The sequence below is a fragment of the Scyliorhinus canicula genome, chromosome 7 (assembly GCF_902713615.1).
Source record: "Scyliorhinus canicula chromosome 7, sScyCan1.1, whole genome shotgun sequence".
NCBI classification, from domain to species: Eukaryota; Metazoa; Chordata; class Chondrichthyes; order Carcharhiniformes; family Scyliorhinidae; genus Scyliorhinus; species Scyliorhinus canicula.
Window position 1 is genome coordinate 179,441,343 of NC_052152.1, and position 14,912 is coordinate 179,456,254.

The window sequence follows — 14,912 nt, forward strand, 5'->3', positions numbered from 1 at the left end:
CATGTTACACGTTGGACCAATAACACCGTCAGGAACAATTTCTACCCCATTGAATTTTAGTCTCGCCTTCAGTTGTAACATTTATTTTCTATCTATCCCTCTCCAATTCATTCTACTTAGCTACTTTTTTTTTGCGAATTTGGTCTTGGGATGCGAGCAACACCAATGAGCCAATATTTGTTTTGCATGCTTGATTGCTCACAGCATTGAATCAACCAGTATAGCATAGCACGCATCATGTATAGAGTGGCTGGTCTCCCAAAGGGAAATGGTGAACTCAATGAGTTTTTACAAAAATATGACCGCTTTTACTGTTGAATTCTGTTTCACAACTTTGCATGATGGGATGACCTTGGCTTGCTGGTTACAAACTATAACCACAAAACTACTATACCCACCAATAGCTTGTGATCTGTTTTCCATTCTCCTTTTCTCCCTCCCCGAAATAAATACTTTAGAGAACCTAGCAAAATTGATGCAAGTTGAACAAGTTCAACTGGTGCAAATCTTTACTGACCTGATGTGAAACCTCCCTATTTTTGATCTGATGGATATACTGACCTTATTGTCTTCGTGATATAACTTTAACTGAACTAGTCTGCTTGTTGTACACCAAACTCAAATGCACCTGGGACTTTGATGTCAATGTGCAATGCCTGAGATAGGAAGGATGTGTGTATCACCCGAACTGTGGGGTGCAAACAATGACTGGACCAGCCACCCAACTATGAGCATTCATCAGGCAGCCACATAGAAAATCCGCAAATCTAGGTTTAACAACCATATTTTCCAGGACATTAATAACACGAGAACAATTCCAGATGTAACTTTGTTCCTGACATGCTCTCTCAGGCTCCAGTGATTCCAGTGTTAAAGGGCTTTGGGACAAGTTCAAATATTGGAGCCAAGATCCATGCACCCAGATCATCGAGTGAATCTCACCGGCACCATACGTGTTCGATTAGAATGGTAAAGAAGTAGGCAAAATACTCAATCAGAAACTTAAAGCCTTCATTATTTGTCAATATCACCTTGTATCACATCAGAAACAAGAAGAATATTTGCAACTCAAATTTGAAACTTAGAGACTGATGCCCATCATCAAGAATATACGATGGGTAGAAAAGGTCAACAAAATCCAATGCTATGCAGACCAGCATGACATACAGGGCTTCTTCCAGACTACCAAGGCCATCTACAGACCAAAAACAAAAGATCCCTCCCCCCTCCGAGCTGAAGATGCCAATATTCTTAAAGATGATTCATTTATCTGAGACCGTTGAAAGGAGCACGACTTAAATCTTTAGAATTGGGAGTCAACTGTATCAGACAAAAAAACAACTCTCCCTCTGCAGCTTGATGTTTCAAATTTGGATGTGCTGCAAACACTGACTGAGATGCCAAAGGCTGCCCAACGAAAGAAGGCGAGCAGGTCATGTGGTCAGGGCAATATTGACAGAGTTCTATAAAGTTAATAGTCAGGAACACTCTCAGACCTTTGTCATAAAATCTAGTGAGAAGAGGTACTACCTCCCAATTTAGAATAGAATCCTGAATGGCCTCCTGCACTGTAGTGATTCTATTCAGCCCATTGACTGATAAATCCAATTGGGCAGCACAGTGGTTAGCACAGTTGTTTTACAGCTCCAGGATTCCAGGTTCGATTCCCGGCCTGGGTCACTGTGTGCGGAGTGTGCACTTTCTCCCCGTGTCTGCATGGGTTTCCACCGGGTGCTCCGGTTTCCTCCCACAGTCCAAAGATGTGCAGGTTTAGGTGGATTGGCCGTGCTAAATTTCCCTTGGGGTGTCAAAAAAGGTTGGGTGGGATTACTAGGTTATGGGGATAGGGTGGAGGCTAAGTAGGGTACTCTTTCCAAGGGCTGGTGCAGACTCGATGGGCCGAAAAGCCTCCTGCCCGCACTGTAAAATTATATGTATGACCCCACTTAGGGGCAATTTAGCATAGTCAATCCACCTAACCACATCTTTGGATTGTGGAAGAAAACCGGAGCCTCCAGAGGAAGAACGTGTAAACTCCCCACAGTCACCCAAGGTCTGATTTTAACCCGGGTCTTTGGCGCTGTGAGACAGCAGTGCTAACATCTCTGCCATCGTGCCATCCACTTCCGCAATGCCATTGTTGTTTCACTTTTCAATTTGTGGGAACTGTTTATTTACTGAAGCTCACCAGCTGATTTACCTACCGCTCAAATGGCAACAAAGATTGACAAAGAAACATCGCCTTGGATAATCGAAGCGCACGGAGTTGTATAACCTCGCCTTGGATGATAGCAATAATGTCAATTGGGTCATTTTTAAATACGATGGACACCACCATGTTCCTGATTCACGAGGCATAGATGACAAGGACTTTCAACTTTCATGCACAGATATCCCTTTGTCCACTGTGGGGGGATTCTCGTACAAATTCTCCTGAACTGCTTCCTACCTGTCAGCAAAGAACATTCTTCCAGAGACCCAATGTAATTTTCAGCCATTCAGGGGATCAGTGTCTGGAACATCAGAAGGAGCTCTACATGGCCTTTGTTGATCTGTCAAAGACCGTTGACTCCATTAGCAACAAAGCGCTTTGTAAAGTCCTCCAGAGGCTTGGGTGTTCAGTAAAATTTTTATTCTCCTGAGCCCCCAGATTGCAACTGGCTTTAGCAGTGGATTGGTGACAGGCCTTTCATATTTGGATGGATGTCAAGCAACACTGTATGATTCCACCAACTCTTTTCATGATCTACCTCAGCTTGGTCATGGAACCAATTTGTGACTAACGGGAACAAAAGTCATGATTTAAGTTTTAACTCAATGGGGAAAGCATCGAAGAGGAGATCCAGCACAGAATCAACTGTCTTGATAGTGGAGATCGCCATAAGACAAAGGCTTTAGTTTGCGACACTGCTGCCACCACCCTTTTTATATTGTAGTGAGACTTGGATCACCTGCCAAAGGCACCTCTGGACACGGGAGAGTTTTCAGCAGTCTGGTCTCTGCAAGATACTCAGTCAAGTGGGAAGACTGGCAAACAAACAACAGCATCTTCACCAAAGCCCATTCCTCCAGCGTATTAACCATGATCATGCAAAATTAGTTCCGTTGGTCAGGATACTGCAGCCCATGGCAAATCGTCTGAAGCAGATTCTCTTCTCAACTTCACATGGCACCTGAGTGAGGAAGGCAGAGAAAATATGTGAGGATACTCCACTGTAAAAGGGATGAATTGACATCTATGTATGGGAGGAACTTCCTGCCAACTGTGCCACCTGTTGATTTCTCTAAGGAGCTGCAAGTGGGAAACTAGCTACATAAAACTCTGCTACAGAGGAGAGAGAACTGGAACCTGGCTTGAGGAACCCCTTTTCTTCAGGACAATTTTTGTCCTCTCTACAAAAGACCTATGGCTCCAGAATTGGCTTAGTAAATCACCGGGGACTCAAATCATGAAGTCTGCCAGAAGTCATATTTGTTTTTAGGGATTGACGGCAACGATTCCGTTGCCAACTGGTCCTTCATTCACCACAAAAAGAAATATTTGCAGCATATGGCCCAAATTCCTCCCCTGTCCATGAACTGCAGTACAACCAATATCCTCAACATTGGCTTTTTGTATCCAACCAAGTGCTTCAGAGCCAATGCCATAAAACAGAGTTTTGTGCCATACAAACTCCAACCATGAAAAACAAATGAGTGCTTGAAGCTATAGCAGACAGAACACAAGAATAACAGCTTACATTTATTTAGAGTGTGTTTAACATAATAGAATGTTCAAAAGTACTTTGCAGGTGGTTAACAAAATTTGACCGAGAGGGCCAAAAGAATATATTAGGGCAGATGATCCAAAGCTTGGTCAAAGAGGAAAATTTTATTCAGGAAAGAGAGAGAGAAGTGCAGTAGTCCAGAGGTCAGGACCTAGCACCTGAAGGTTTGGGGACAAATTTTAAATTTGGGTTTGTTCCAAAGATCAGAATTGGAGGAGCACTGATATTATGGAAGTTTGGAGGGCTGGAGGAGATTAGAGATGGGGAGGTTCAAGGTCATGGAGAGCTGATGAAATAGGTGAGGGGACTAGAAATGACCAGAAAAGGGACACTGTGGAACATAGCCAAAAAAGAGCAGCAGTAAAACAGATATATATTTTCAAAGTTTCTTTTGGTAGTGGATGAAATACTTGAGTTTTAAACAGGTACTGTAACTCAATTACAATTGCAGTTACTCAATATGCTTGGATGAGAATTGATGATGTGAAAACTGCTCGATATTCTTATGTGAAATCCCACAGAATTCCCTATCTATTTGTGCATCAGCGTGAAGTATTTTCTACAGGAATGCAATTTCTTTACAGTACCCATTTGAATTTCCTTGATTTATAAAAAATTATTTAAAGAAGATTTTTCAGCCATTCAGGTCATCTATAGTGAGCTGAAAAGTATGTCTGGGCTTATGGTATAAATAATTGTGTGCTATAGTGAGATGGGCCCCAGGGCTCTGAATGTTTAAACAGATGGCTGCAGTTATAAGCTTCATAATGGGAGGAATAGACCCAGTTTTTAAGGATATTTGGTTGACAAAACCTATGGTTTCATCACAGAATTATGCTACATTAATTTTGAAGCTTTTTTGCCAGTACAAAATATTTTCATGTGCTTCTCAAAAATTTAATAGTATTTAATGCGCAATGAAACTTGAAAATTGTATTGTTTATCTTGGCTATTCATTAATATAATTGTAAACCAGTAAATTACTGTGAATTAATTTCCTCCGGGTGTTCCAGTTTCCTCCCACCAAAAGAGGTGCAGGTTAAGAGGAGTTGGGATTACAGAGATCGGGTGGGGAAGTGGGTGCACTTTTGGAGGTTGGTGTAGACCCGCTGGCTGAATGGCTTTCTGCACTGTAGGGATTGTATGATTCTAATATCCATGTTTTGGAGCACTATCAACTCCCTCTCAAAGGTAACATACAAGCAAGTTAAGAAATTTGTTGAAGTTTGCCCCTTTTCTTATTGACTTTTACCCCCCTGCCCACCCTGTGTAAGTTTATTTGATCTTCCATTGTGGAAAGGAGTAAGAAATTCTAACCTGCAACGATTACTTTTTTTTTTGTTTCTGCCTAACTCATTGTACAGAATTGCCAGCAGTCATGGCTGGCAGGAGATGTTTCTTTCATTTCTGTCTCCTGGTTTAGTGTACCCCCAGATTTATTTCTAAAGAAGAAATTAGTTAAGCTTATTTTAGCTGCATGTAGCTCAAATCCGATTTCATGCGCACGTTCTTTCTTATCACTGCTCCCTGGCAGCACCTTTTGGTATTCGAGCCTTCAACTGTCTTACCTACATAATCAAGAAACTGCTTAATCCATTAAACTCTGCTACTTTGTTATGCGTCAGCTTGGCTTTGTTGGTAGCAAAATTGATTCTGGTTGTGAATTCCATAGGTCCAATCCTGCCCTTCCCTTCCACATCCGGAAGCAGCAGTCGCTCCAGCAGGGTGTACCTCAGCAACCTGGGGAACTCTTTCCAAACTTTCCAGGCCATTAGGCCCAGCGAAGTCCCTTACCTGCAGGTACCTAAACTATTTTTCTCTCAGGAGCTCAATCCTCTCCTTCAATTCATCGATACTGTCAAACCTTTCTTCCAGATACAAATCCCTCCCCTTAACCAACCCTACTTCTCTCCACTTCCTATACTTGCTACTTATCCAAAGCCTCATTAACCTCCCCAACAGATGTGGTGCCAGGTCGTCACAAACTCCATATTAAAGTCCACCGGGTAGTCATGGGGCCCTGGGACCTTCCCAGACTTCATACCCCTTATACTGTCCATTATCTCCCTCCACCCCAGGGGTTCCTCTAGCGCCTGCCTCTTCTCTTCCTCCAGCTGGCCCGGGTTAGTCCATGTCCTCCTCTATATACACACACACACACTCACACTCAATTCTGGAATATACCTTGTACACGTCCGTGGGGAAAAAAGGAATACTCTCTTCCCTGGGTTCTTTAAAAAAATATATTTAGAGTACCCAATTATTGTTTTCCAATTAAGGGGCAATTTAGTGTGGCCAGTCCACCTACCCTGCACACACAGACACTGGGAGAATTTGCAAACTCCACACAGACGTTGACTCGGGGCCGTGATCGAACGCTGGTCCTCAGTGCCTTAGGCAGCAGTGCTAACCATTATGCCACCCCTCCCTGGGTTCTTGAAGTGCCATGGATCCACCATACCCACCTTTTCCATAAACCCACATAGATCCTTTGCCATTCGTAGCCTACCAATTGACCTGGGCTCGATCTATCTACCCACAGCTCCAGGACACAATTAAAATCTCCTCCCATAATCAACTGGTGCATGGCCAATCCGGGATTGCTGCCAGCAACCCCCTCATAAAACTGACATCATCTCAATTAGGTGCATGCACATTGACCAACTCCACCTGCGTCCCCTCTAATACCCCACTCACAATCTCCCACCCAGGTCCCTCACTTCCTTCGCACTCACAAACCTTGTTTTCTTACTCATCAAAATTGCCACTCCCCGCGACTTTGAATCAAAACCCGAGTGGAAAACCTAACTCACCCATCCTTTCCTTGGCCTAACCTGGTCCTTCAATAATAATAATCTTTTTTGTCACAAGTAGGCTTACATTAGCATTGCAATGAAGTTACTGTGAAAAGCCTTCAGTTCCGCCGCCTGTTCGGTTTCACGGAGGGAGAATTCAGAATGTCCAAATTACCTAACAGCACATCTTTCGGGACTTGAGGTAGGAAACCGGAGCACCCACAGGAAACCCACGCGGACACTGGGAGAAGGTGCAGATTCCGCACAGACAGTGATCCAAGCCGGAGCCACAAAGCAACAGAGCTAACCACTGCTATTGTGCCGACCACGGTAGCACAGTGCATCCGCAGCTGAGGTGTGTTTCCTACAGAAAGACCACCTCTGCTTTCAAGCACCTAATGTGTGCAAAGACCCAAGATATTTTGAGCGGTCCATTGAGCCCTGGCAGGCCACCACTTGCGGCCTTCTCCCCCACTTCGCTTCCGTTCACCAGCACAGCGCCAAAGTCCCAGGATTGATTCCTGGCTTGGGTCACTGTCTGTGCGGAGTCTGCACATTCTCCCCATGTCTGCGTGGGTTTCCTCTGGGTACTCCAGTTTCCTCTCACAAGTCCCTAAAGACGTGCTGATAGGTAATGTGGACATTCTGAATTCTCCCTCCATGTACCCGAACAGGCGCCAGAATGTGGTGACGAGGGGCTTTTCACAGTAACTTCATTGCAGTGTTAATTACCTGCCAGCGTCGCAACTCCTGCCCAAAGGCTTTTACCACTGACTCCCCAACCTTCCCCTGCATTCACCTCTGCTCTATGAAAAGGCTCACGCTGACCTCACCCTTCCCCATCCAAACAGAAACTCATCTCGAACCACAGGCCACCTTCCCCAAGAACAAACAAAAGAAAAAAGAAACACAACCCCAGGCAGCAGATGGGAGGATGGGGAGAGCCGTCCCCGTACAAACTTTTCACGCCTGCTACCCTTTGACAATCCGACAGTTTAAAAAAAAAAGAAAAACCCCTCCACAACGGAGGAAAAGGAACCACCCCCCCACTCCCTCCAACCCCCACTCTACACTTATTCCAATTACTTTCAAGTGCCAGCACCTCAGTTTCTCAGACTTGTTCAGTTCAGGTTTCCCCCAGTTTATGCTCCTTGATAAAAGTCTTTGGCCGCTTCTGGGGTCTCAAAATTGTACTCCCCGCCGTCATAAGTCACCCAAAGCTTTGCTGAGTAGGGCACCTCAAACCTGATCTGCCGCTGATATAGCACCGCATTGGCTTTGTTGAACCCCGCACACCGTTTTTACCAGCTCAGCTCCAATATCCTGATGTATTCGGACCTTGTACCCCTCCAGTTCATAGTTGCGCTTCTCCCTGGCCCACTGCAGAATCTTCTCTTTCCCCACCAACCTATAGAGCCTCATAATCACTTCACGTGGCGGCTCCCCTGCTCTAGGCTTTTGACTCCGAGACCTGTGCTTTCTATCTACTTCAGGGCCCTTATTCAACACACCTTCTGCCACCAGCCCTGCCAGCATCCTCGGACAATACCTCATGGCACTCGCACCTCCCACTCCTTCAGACAGGCCCACCATCTGCAGATTCTGCCTTCTCGATCTATTTCCCCCCTCCTCCACCGTTGCCATCAAAGTCTTGCAAAGGTTCCGAAGAACCCAACCTCCGCCTCCAATGTCACTACACGATCGCTGTGGCCCAGCATCACCCTCTCAATCTCTTGGATCTGCGACCTCTGTGCCTCCAAACATTTCTCCACCCGCTCCATCGAGCCCTTCAGGAGTCTCACAGCCCTTCGATGGCCTTCGAGCGATCCTCCTAAATCTCCTTCCTCTGCTGGCGGAACTATTCCTTGATGAAGACCATCAATTGTTCAATCTGGGATTTATAACTTGCACTAGCTCCCCCCCCCGCCAGCCTTCCACTGGCTGCTGCGCGCCAGGTCTCTCCCAACTCCTTGGCCAGGGCTGTTTCCTTCTACTGGGTTTGGTAACCAGCAGACAAATTACTCTCGGGGAGAACTTCTCCAACCTTCAGGTACACTTTTCTGCCAAGGTTGCACCTAATTTCGAGTAAAAAGAGCTTTTTTTCCACGCCTTCAAGCAGGAACTGCCCTGTGTGCGACCACTTACGCCATGGCTGCCACTGGAAGTCCTTTTCTGTCCTTTTAATTACTTAGCTGATGTGTGATGCTTGTTCTTTGGGTATGCCCCAGGCTGGCATTTGTTAGATCACCTACAAAAGTCGTAGTACTCCCAAGATGGTGTCAGGAAGCAAATTCCTGGATTGTGACCTCGTGAACATGGTCAAATGGGTGTTATGAGCAAGTCGGGATGATTTGTGGAGGCGATAGTGCATTTGTATCATTGCTGCTTGTTTCTATCTCTGTATTTGAGGTAACAGGGCTTGGGCCTGCTGTAGATGTAAAATTTTGAATTGCTACAGTACATCCTGAAGATAAAGCCCTCCACTACTGGTATACATTAATATAGAGCCCAATGTCTGGGTTGCTGGCGAAACAGGTTGCTTAGTTGTGGATGTTGTGAGCTTCTTGATTGCAGTTGATGCCTCTGTATCCATCCAATAGAATGTTGAGCATTCCATCACATTCCTCACATTCATAGAATTTTCAGCCCATCGAGCCTGCACCAGCCCTTGGAAAGGGCACCCCACCCAAGTCCACATTCTGGGATGCGGGATAATAGATACAGATAGTGAAAATGATTACATTAAGTTACTTAACTAGCCTGTAGAAAAACTATTTGATTAAACTGAGCACCAATCCATAGGTATTAGTGAGGAGGATTGTTTCAGTTGGCTTGCATATGGGCAGGCCCATCTGATGGGTTAACTTGTTTTTGTAGCAATTGTTTTGCGACTCGGTGGTTGCTGGACCACTTCAGACGCATTAAGCATCAAGCTGTTATTGTGGGACTAACCTCTTGATTTGCTTAATGCTGAGCTTGTGAACTGTGGGATATATGTTGTATCCTAGTAACTGCTCCTCATGTTGGAAATTGGTTGTTCAGCTTCATTTGAGTAACAATGGACATAGTTCAGCGTTTGGATTTGGGATCAAACATACACAGGGAATCTTTCCCAGTTTAGTATATTGAATAAATCCTGGCAGGAACATTGTTTCCTACCAGTCCATATATAGCTTTACTGTGCCTAATTTTCATTTTTAGGAGTAGAACTTTAAGTTACATTGCAGAGACCAGTGAGTTAATAGGAATGTGTTGCTAACAAAAGTCATTGTTGAGAAATTGATTAATTCTCTGTATAATCAAGTGAAAAAGCTCTGGCTTCACAGAATTAACAGTGCAGAAGGAGGCCATTCAGCTCATCGGGTCTGCATCGGCCCTTGGTAAGAGTACCCTACTAAAGCCCACGCGTCAACCCTATCCACGTAACCCAGTAAAACCACCTTACCTTTTGGACACGAAGGGGCAATTTAGCATGGCCAATCCACCTAACCTGCACATGTTTTGGTTTGGCATAGTGGGCTAAATAACTGGCTTGTAATGCAGAACAAGGCAGCAGCACGGGTTCAATTCCTGTACTGGCCTCCCTGAACAGGCGCCGGAATGTGGCGACTAGGGGCTTTACACAGTAACTTCATTGAAGCCTACTTGTGACAATAAGCGATTATTATGTTTTTACTGTGGGAGGAAACCGGAGCACCCGGAGGAAACCAGACACTGGGAGAAAGTGCAAACTCCACACAGTCACCCGATACCGGAATTGAACCCGGGTCCCCGGAGCTGTGAAGCAGCAGTGCTAACCACTGTGCCGCAGTGAATAGTTTTAGATGATCTCGGCTTTATAAACATGATTAGGACACAAAATGGAAACATCAATTTTGAAATTGAAGGCTCAAATATTTAAACAAAACAATGTTATCATAATGCCTGTTGTGGGTATAGAAATGGTCTTGACTACATGCTGTTGCAGACCTAATAAAAGTTCAGCTTTTCAGGGACTTCATTATTGAAATCCCTTGATAGTTTGTCAACTACTAGATGGTTTTGTTGTCTTATGTAACTAATTATTGAAGACTTGTACTGCAACATTTGTTTATAACGCATGCTCAACAGCCTGTACACTGATGCTTCATATCCCCTTAAAAACAAGCCATAGCCCAAGGAGTTTCTGAATTTCTGTTTCTGTTGAAATTAATTGAGTTGGGTGTTAGAAATGACCAATGAACTGTGGTGTCACCTAATAAAAATGTTCGGACTTGAATTATCATGTTACATTTTGGATTAAATTTTGAATTGTCTGCTGATGCCATGTCATAGGCTTAATGTCAACTCATAAGCTAGTTTCACAGTTGTTGTTATGTTTTAAATTGGGTGCAGCAGAACATATTTTCAGCATATTTGTGTGAGAAGCGATGAATTAAATGAAATAACTCCTCTGAAATGAATTCTGGTTCTGTTCCCTGTGCGGAATGTCTGTAGACATGGATGCTCATTAGCCATGTGAGGTCCCTCAGTAAGTGGAAAAATATGGTCAGATCCGATATCAACCACATAATGCCACAAAACCTCCTTCACCTCAGATTATTCCTTCTCATCAGTTTGATATCTTTCTCCTAAACACACGATCATCCTTATCATCTCTTAAGTCAAAGCACCAATCCAATTCATGGACACGTTAGTGGATATTGCCTCCCCTTTACTAGATTAAGAGTGTTCCATCCTCTGGAGGAAGATGGAAACCTCGGCTGGTTTCCAACCTGTTCCACCTGATAAAGGATAATCTACTAACTGATAAAACATTGTTTTCTGTCATTGCAGTGTTTACGGTAGGTTTGGCATTACATAACCCAAAACTGTATTCTGATCAATATAATTTAATTTTCCTCAATCAACAGCAATGTTATTGGAGTCAGAACAAAGCTTTGCATGGCAGTTTTAGAGGTCTGAATATAGTTTTAGTTGCACTGATGGATACATCAAAAACCAATTCTCCCAACAATATGCAGCAGAATAATGTTGAGTGCTAAATGATTTTTACGGTATAAAAGAAGTCAGGCAAATTCATTTTCAGCAAATCCATTGAGTGATTTTATCAGCAGGCAATTTTATGTCATTAACAGTGGTGGAAACATTTTAGGAAAATATTTTAAAGCCCTAACTGTAGTAAAATAATTCCAGATGGGTAGAAACCATGTACTGTACTTGTGCTATTTATGAAGGAACAATTGTGAAATGCTTCAATCCTCAAAATTTCAGGCTGACATATGAAGCAAAATAATGGTGTTTCATGGAAATCAAAAGGCGTAGCAATTGCAAAAAAAATTTCAAAATTGGCTTGATTATAAAAATCCAAATTTATTTAATCTCCTGTTATTGGCATTTTGTACAGTTTTAAAAATGATAAGGGAAAATCCAGTTGAAGCAGAATATGTGCCAGTGTTCCAATCTGAACATTATATGAGGTATTTGCATAAAATGTGCTTTTTAATCTATTTTATGTAGTGGAACTTCTCCCTTGGCATGTCTGAATGCTATGCTCCACACTAATTCTCGTGCAGATGATGGAATGTTTTACAGACTTCCAGGGCGGATGGGTCTTTATACGCTGAAGGTAAGAACTATTATACAATTTTGTTGCTGTCACTCTCAGAATTTCCAAGCTTACTATTTGCGTGCAGCACAGGTGGTTACCGTGAATCTTGTGTCCCATGGCAAAAAATAAATAAATAAAGGTATAACCAGTTGTAAACATTCACAACTCTTCCAAATTAGGATTTAGCTTGAAAGATGGCAATAGAACAAAGAACCTCAATTCCCAGCACCAGATGCTTAAAATCAAAACTGGAGAAATCAATAAGTAATAAACAAACACGGACTCGGTTACTGGGGCTTCAAGGGCTTCAACTGATTCTAGGGTCAGTTGTAGCCCACAGATTGTCGATCAGACATACTTTCTTGGACAGAACGCTTTTATTTTTAAGAGAAAAAAAATCATCTCATTTAATTTGAAAGTCTTAAATTTCAATATTATTTAAAGGGGACTATTTCTGTAAGGGAGGTACTTTTAGAATGTGGTGTATACTTTTTTTTGTCCTACACAAGTAAACTTATTCTCCAACTGTATTCTCCTCCTCTGCCCCCCCCCCCCCCCCCCCCCCAACACCCTGCTAGGCCCTCTCGACAGGAATATCTAGTGATAAGCTGCCCTGGGGGCACTGATATTTTGCAAAATGTTGCTGGTATCCTTTACATGTATATCAGGAATCTGTTCATTTAAGATACACTAAATGCAAGATAATATGAGGTCTGTATAATCCAACCGTGAAAGTTAAAATCATATTAATTAATTTTGATCATGTTATTTATTCTTTAGCAATGATTGTTTGGCCTGGAAATTAAATGATGTAGCTGCAAGAACTTTTCAAAAAGGGCTGTGTCCTCCAAGCACTTAATCCACACACTCATCTGGATACCTCAGTATCACATTACTGCACAGCTGCAGAAAGCGGATATTTTTCAGTGTCTCTCTCTCTTCCCCTCCCCTCCCCCGCCCACATCGATCTTCAGGCTCTTTTGTTCCTGAAGAAAATTTAATTCAGGTTGACATTTTGAAAGACTCCATTCTGAGGCAGATATAGTGATTGCATGCACAATACTCGCAATGCTCATGCATTTTGCATCCAATATCCATACCTTTCTCTCTAATGGAAGCCATAAGGCTTTATAAAAGATTAAAATCATTCCTAAGTCATTGGATATTTTTTGTACTTGGTCAAGTTTTATTAACTACTATCTGTTAGCAAGCTTATGTTATATTGCTTTCGAGACATTGGTATGTTGCAGCTAAAACCCATTTTAAACGAACTGATTGATACTGATTTAGATAGAAGAACTTATGCTTCGGTGCCAAATGATGGATTTTGAAACCTGGTTTAAAGAACCTGATTTGACTTGAGGGATATTGGTGTCTGTTTTTGCTGGTATAAGGGACAATAATCTAGGCAACAGTAGAATTACAATGCAAGTACTGTTATTGCTCGTTAGATTTGTTTTAATTTTTAAGATTAAACATTTCCTACAGAAGAGATCTGGATTTAGTACTGCAACTCCCGTGATCTCCTGTTGACAAAGGTGAATGACCAAGATCCATTGCAACAAAATGGGAGGCAGGAGGTGATTAAGTGATTGCAGGCATTGATTTTAAAAGCATCAAATAAGGACATTTTGAAGGCAGTAAGTAGTCCCAGAATTTAGGCATGCATCCAAGAAATGAATGAGTTGGGGTGCTCACCTGTCATGAATGTTGCTTTGAACATCAAGGAGGAGGCTTTTGCAATGGGGTACTTGGAGCTTAGATCGAATGCTGGCAAAATTAGTGTCAGTAAAGAAAGAGAAGAATATGTGATTGAGAAGGATGTTGGAAGCCAGAAGTAAGAAAGGGGTCACTTATTAATGTCAAACTTGTCTTTTTCCTGTTCAGTAGGAAGAATCCATCCTCCTCAGTTTTAGTAGAGCATTATCAAAAGTGAGTACGGGAAAAATGATTTGCAATGGGACCACTTTAAATTTGGTGGGAACTGAGTTGAAGGAAATATGTTCGGTGGCGGCCACAAGGTGAGCGGCGGCACAAAAGGCGGCTCCCGTCCCGTCTGGAAACCCTTCTTTCGACCCTCCTGACCCGGTGAGAAGGAAAGGGAACCAAACCGAACCGGACAAAGAAACCCAAATCTGAGGCAGAGGAGAGTAGAGGAGAGTAGAGGAGAGTAGAGGAGAGGAGAGGAGAGGAGAGGAGAGGAGAGGAGAGGAGAGGAGAGGAGAGGAGAGGAGAGGAGAGGAGAGTGGCAAGGGAGGAAACTTCAGGGTGAGGAACAGCAGCGTGGAGAGAGAGAGACAGATGGCTGGAAAAAATACCAAAGTTGGAGGAAATGGGCCAAGGTATTGATATGCAGAGAGGTAAAGCTGACACCATCATGGTCATAACTGGTACTATTAGTTGCTGGAAATTAGAAACTATGCACAAAATAACCTCAAATTTGAAGATGACATATTTCAGTACATGGAGACCAAGACCCCAAGATTCAGCTATTGCATTGAGAAGGCTGGAGACATTCAATCAATACAGAGTGGAATTAATAACTGAATAATGGATCGGCTATCTATTAAGAAGAACATGCTACAGATATAAAGGAGGAGCAGGAGGAAGATCTCTATTTGGGAGATTGCCTAATTTGAAAGAAAAACATTTAAAAGGATGAGTCATTGACATCAGTATAGAAATAGATATGTGAAAAGAAATATAGGGTCACAATGTTCATAGCATTAATAATCTTTCTTAGTGTCACAAGTAGGCTTA

The 14,912-nt window shown here is 43.0% G+C and overlaps 1 protein-coding gene across 11 annotated transcripts in view; it reads left to right on the forward strand.

Moving 5' to 3' along the window:
• Positions 1-14,912, forward strand: part of LOC119969593 (polycomb group protein ASXL1-like) — a 134,926-nt gene that overhangs the window by 39,235 nt on the left and 80,779 nt on the right. For 8 of the 11 annotated variants that reach the window (XM_038803394.1, XM_038803396.1, XM_038803393.1 and 5 more), the window contains one exon: positions 12,062-12,170. The exons of the other annotated variants lie outside the window; for them this stretch is intronic. In XM_038803394.1, the coding sequence (XP_038659322.1) occupies positions 12,062-12,170 (109 nt within the window). The remainder of the gene's footprint in view (positions 1-12,061; positions 12,171-14,912) is intronic. 11 annotated transcript variants of the gene reach the window in all.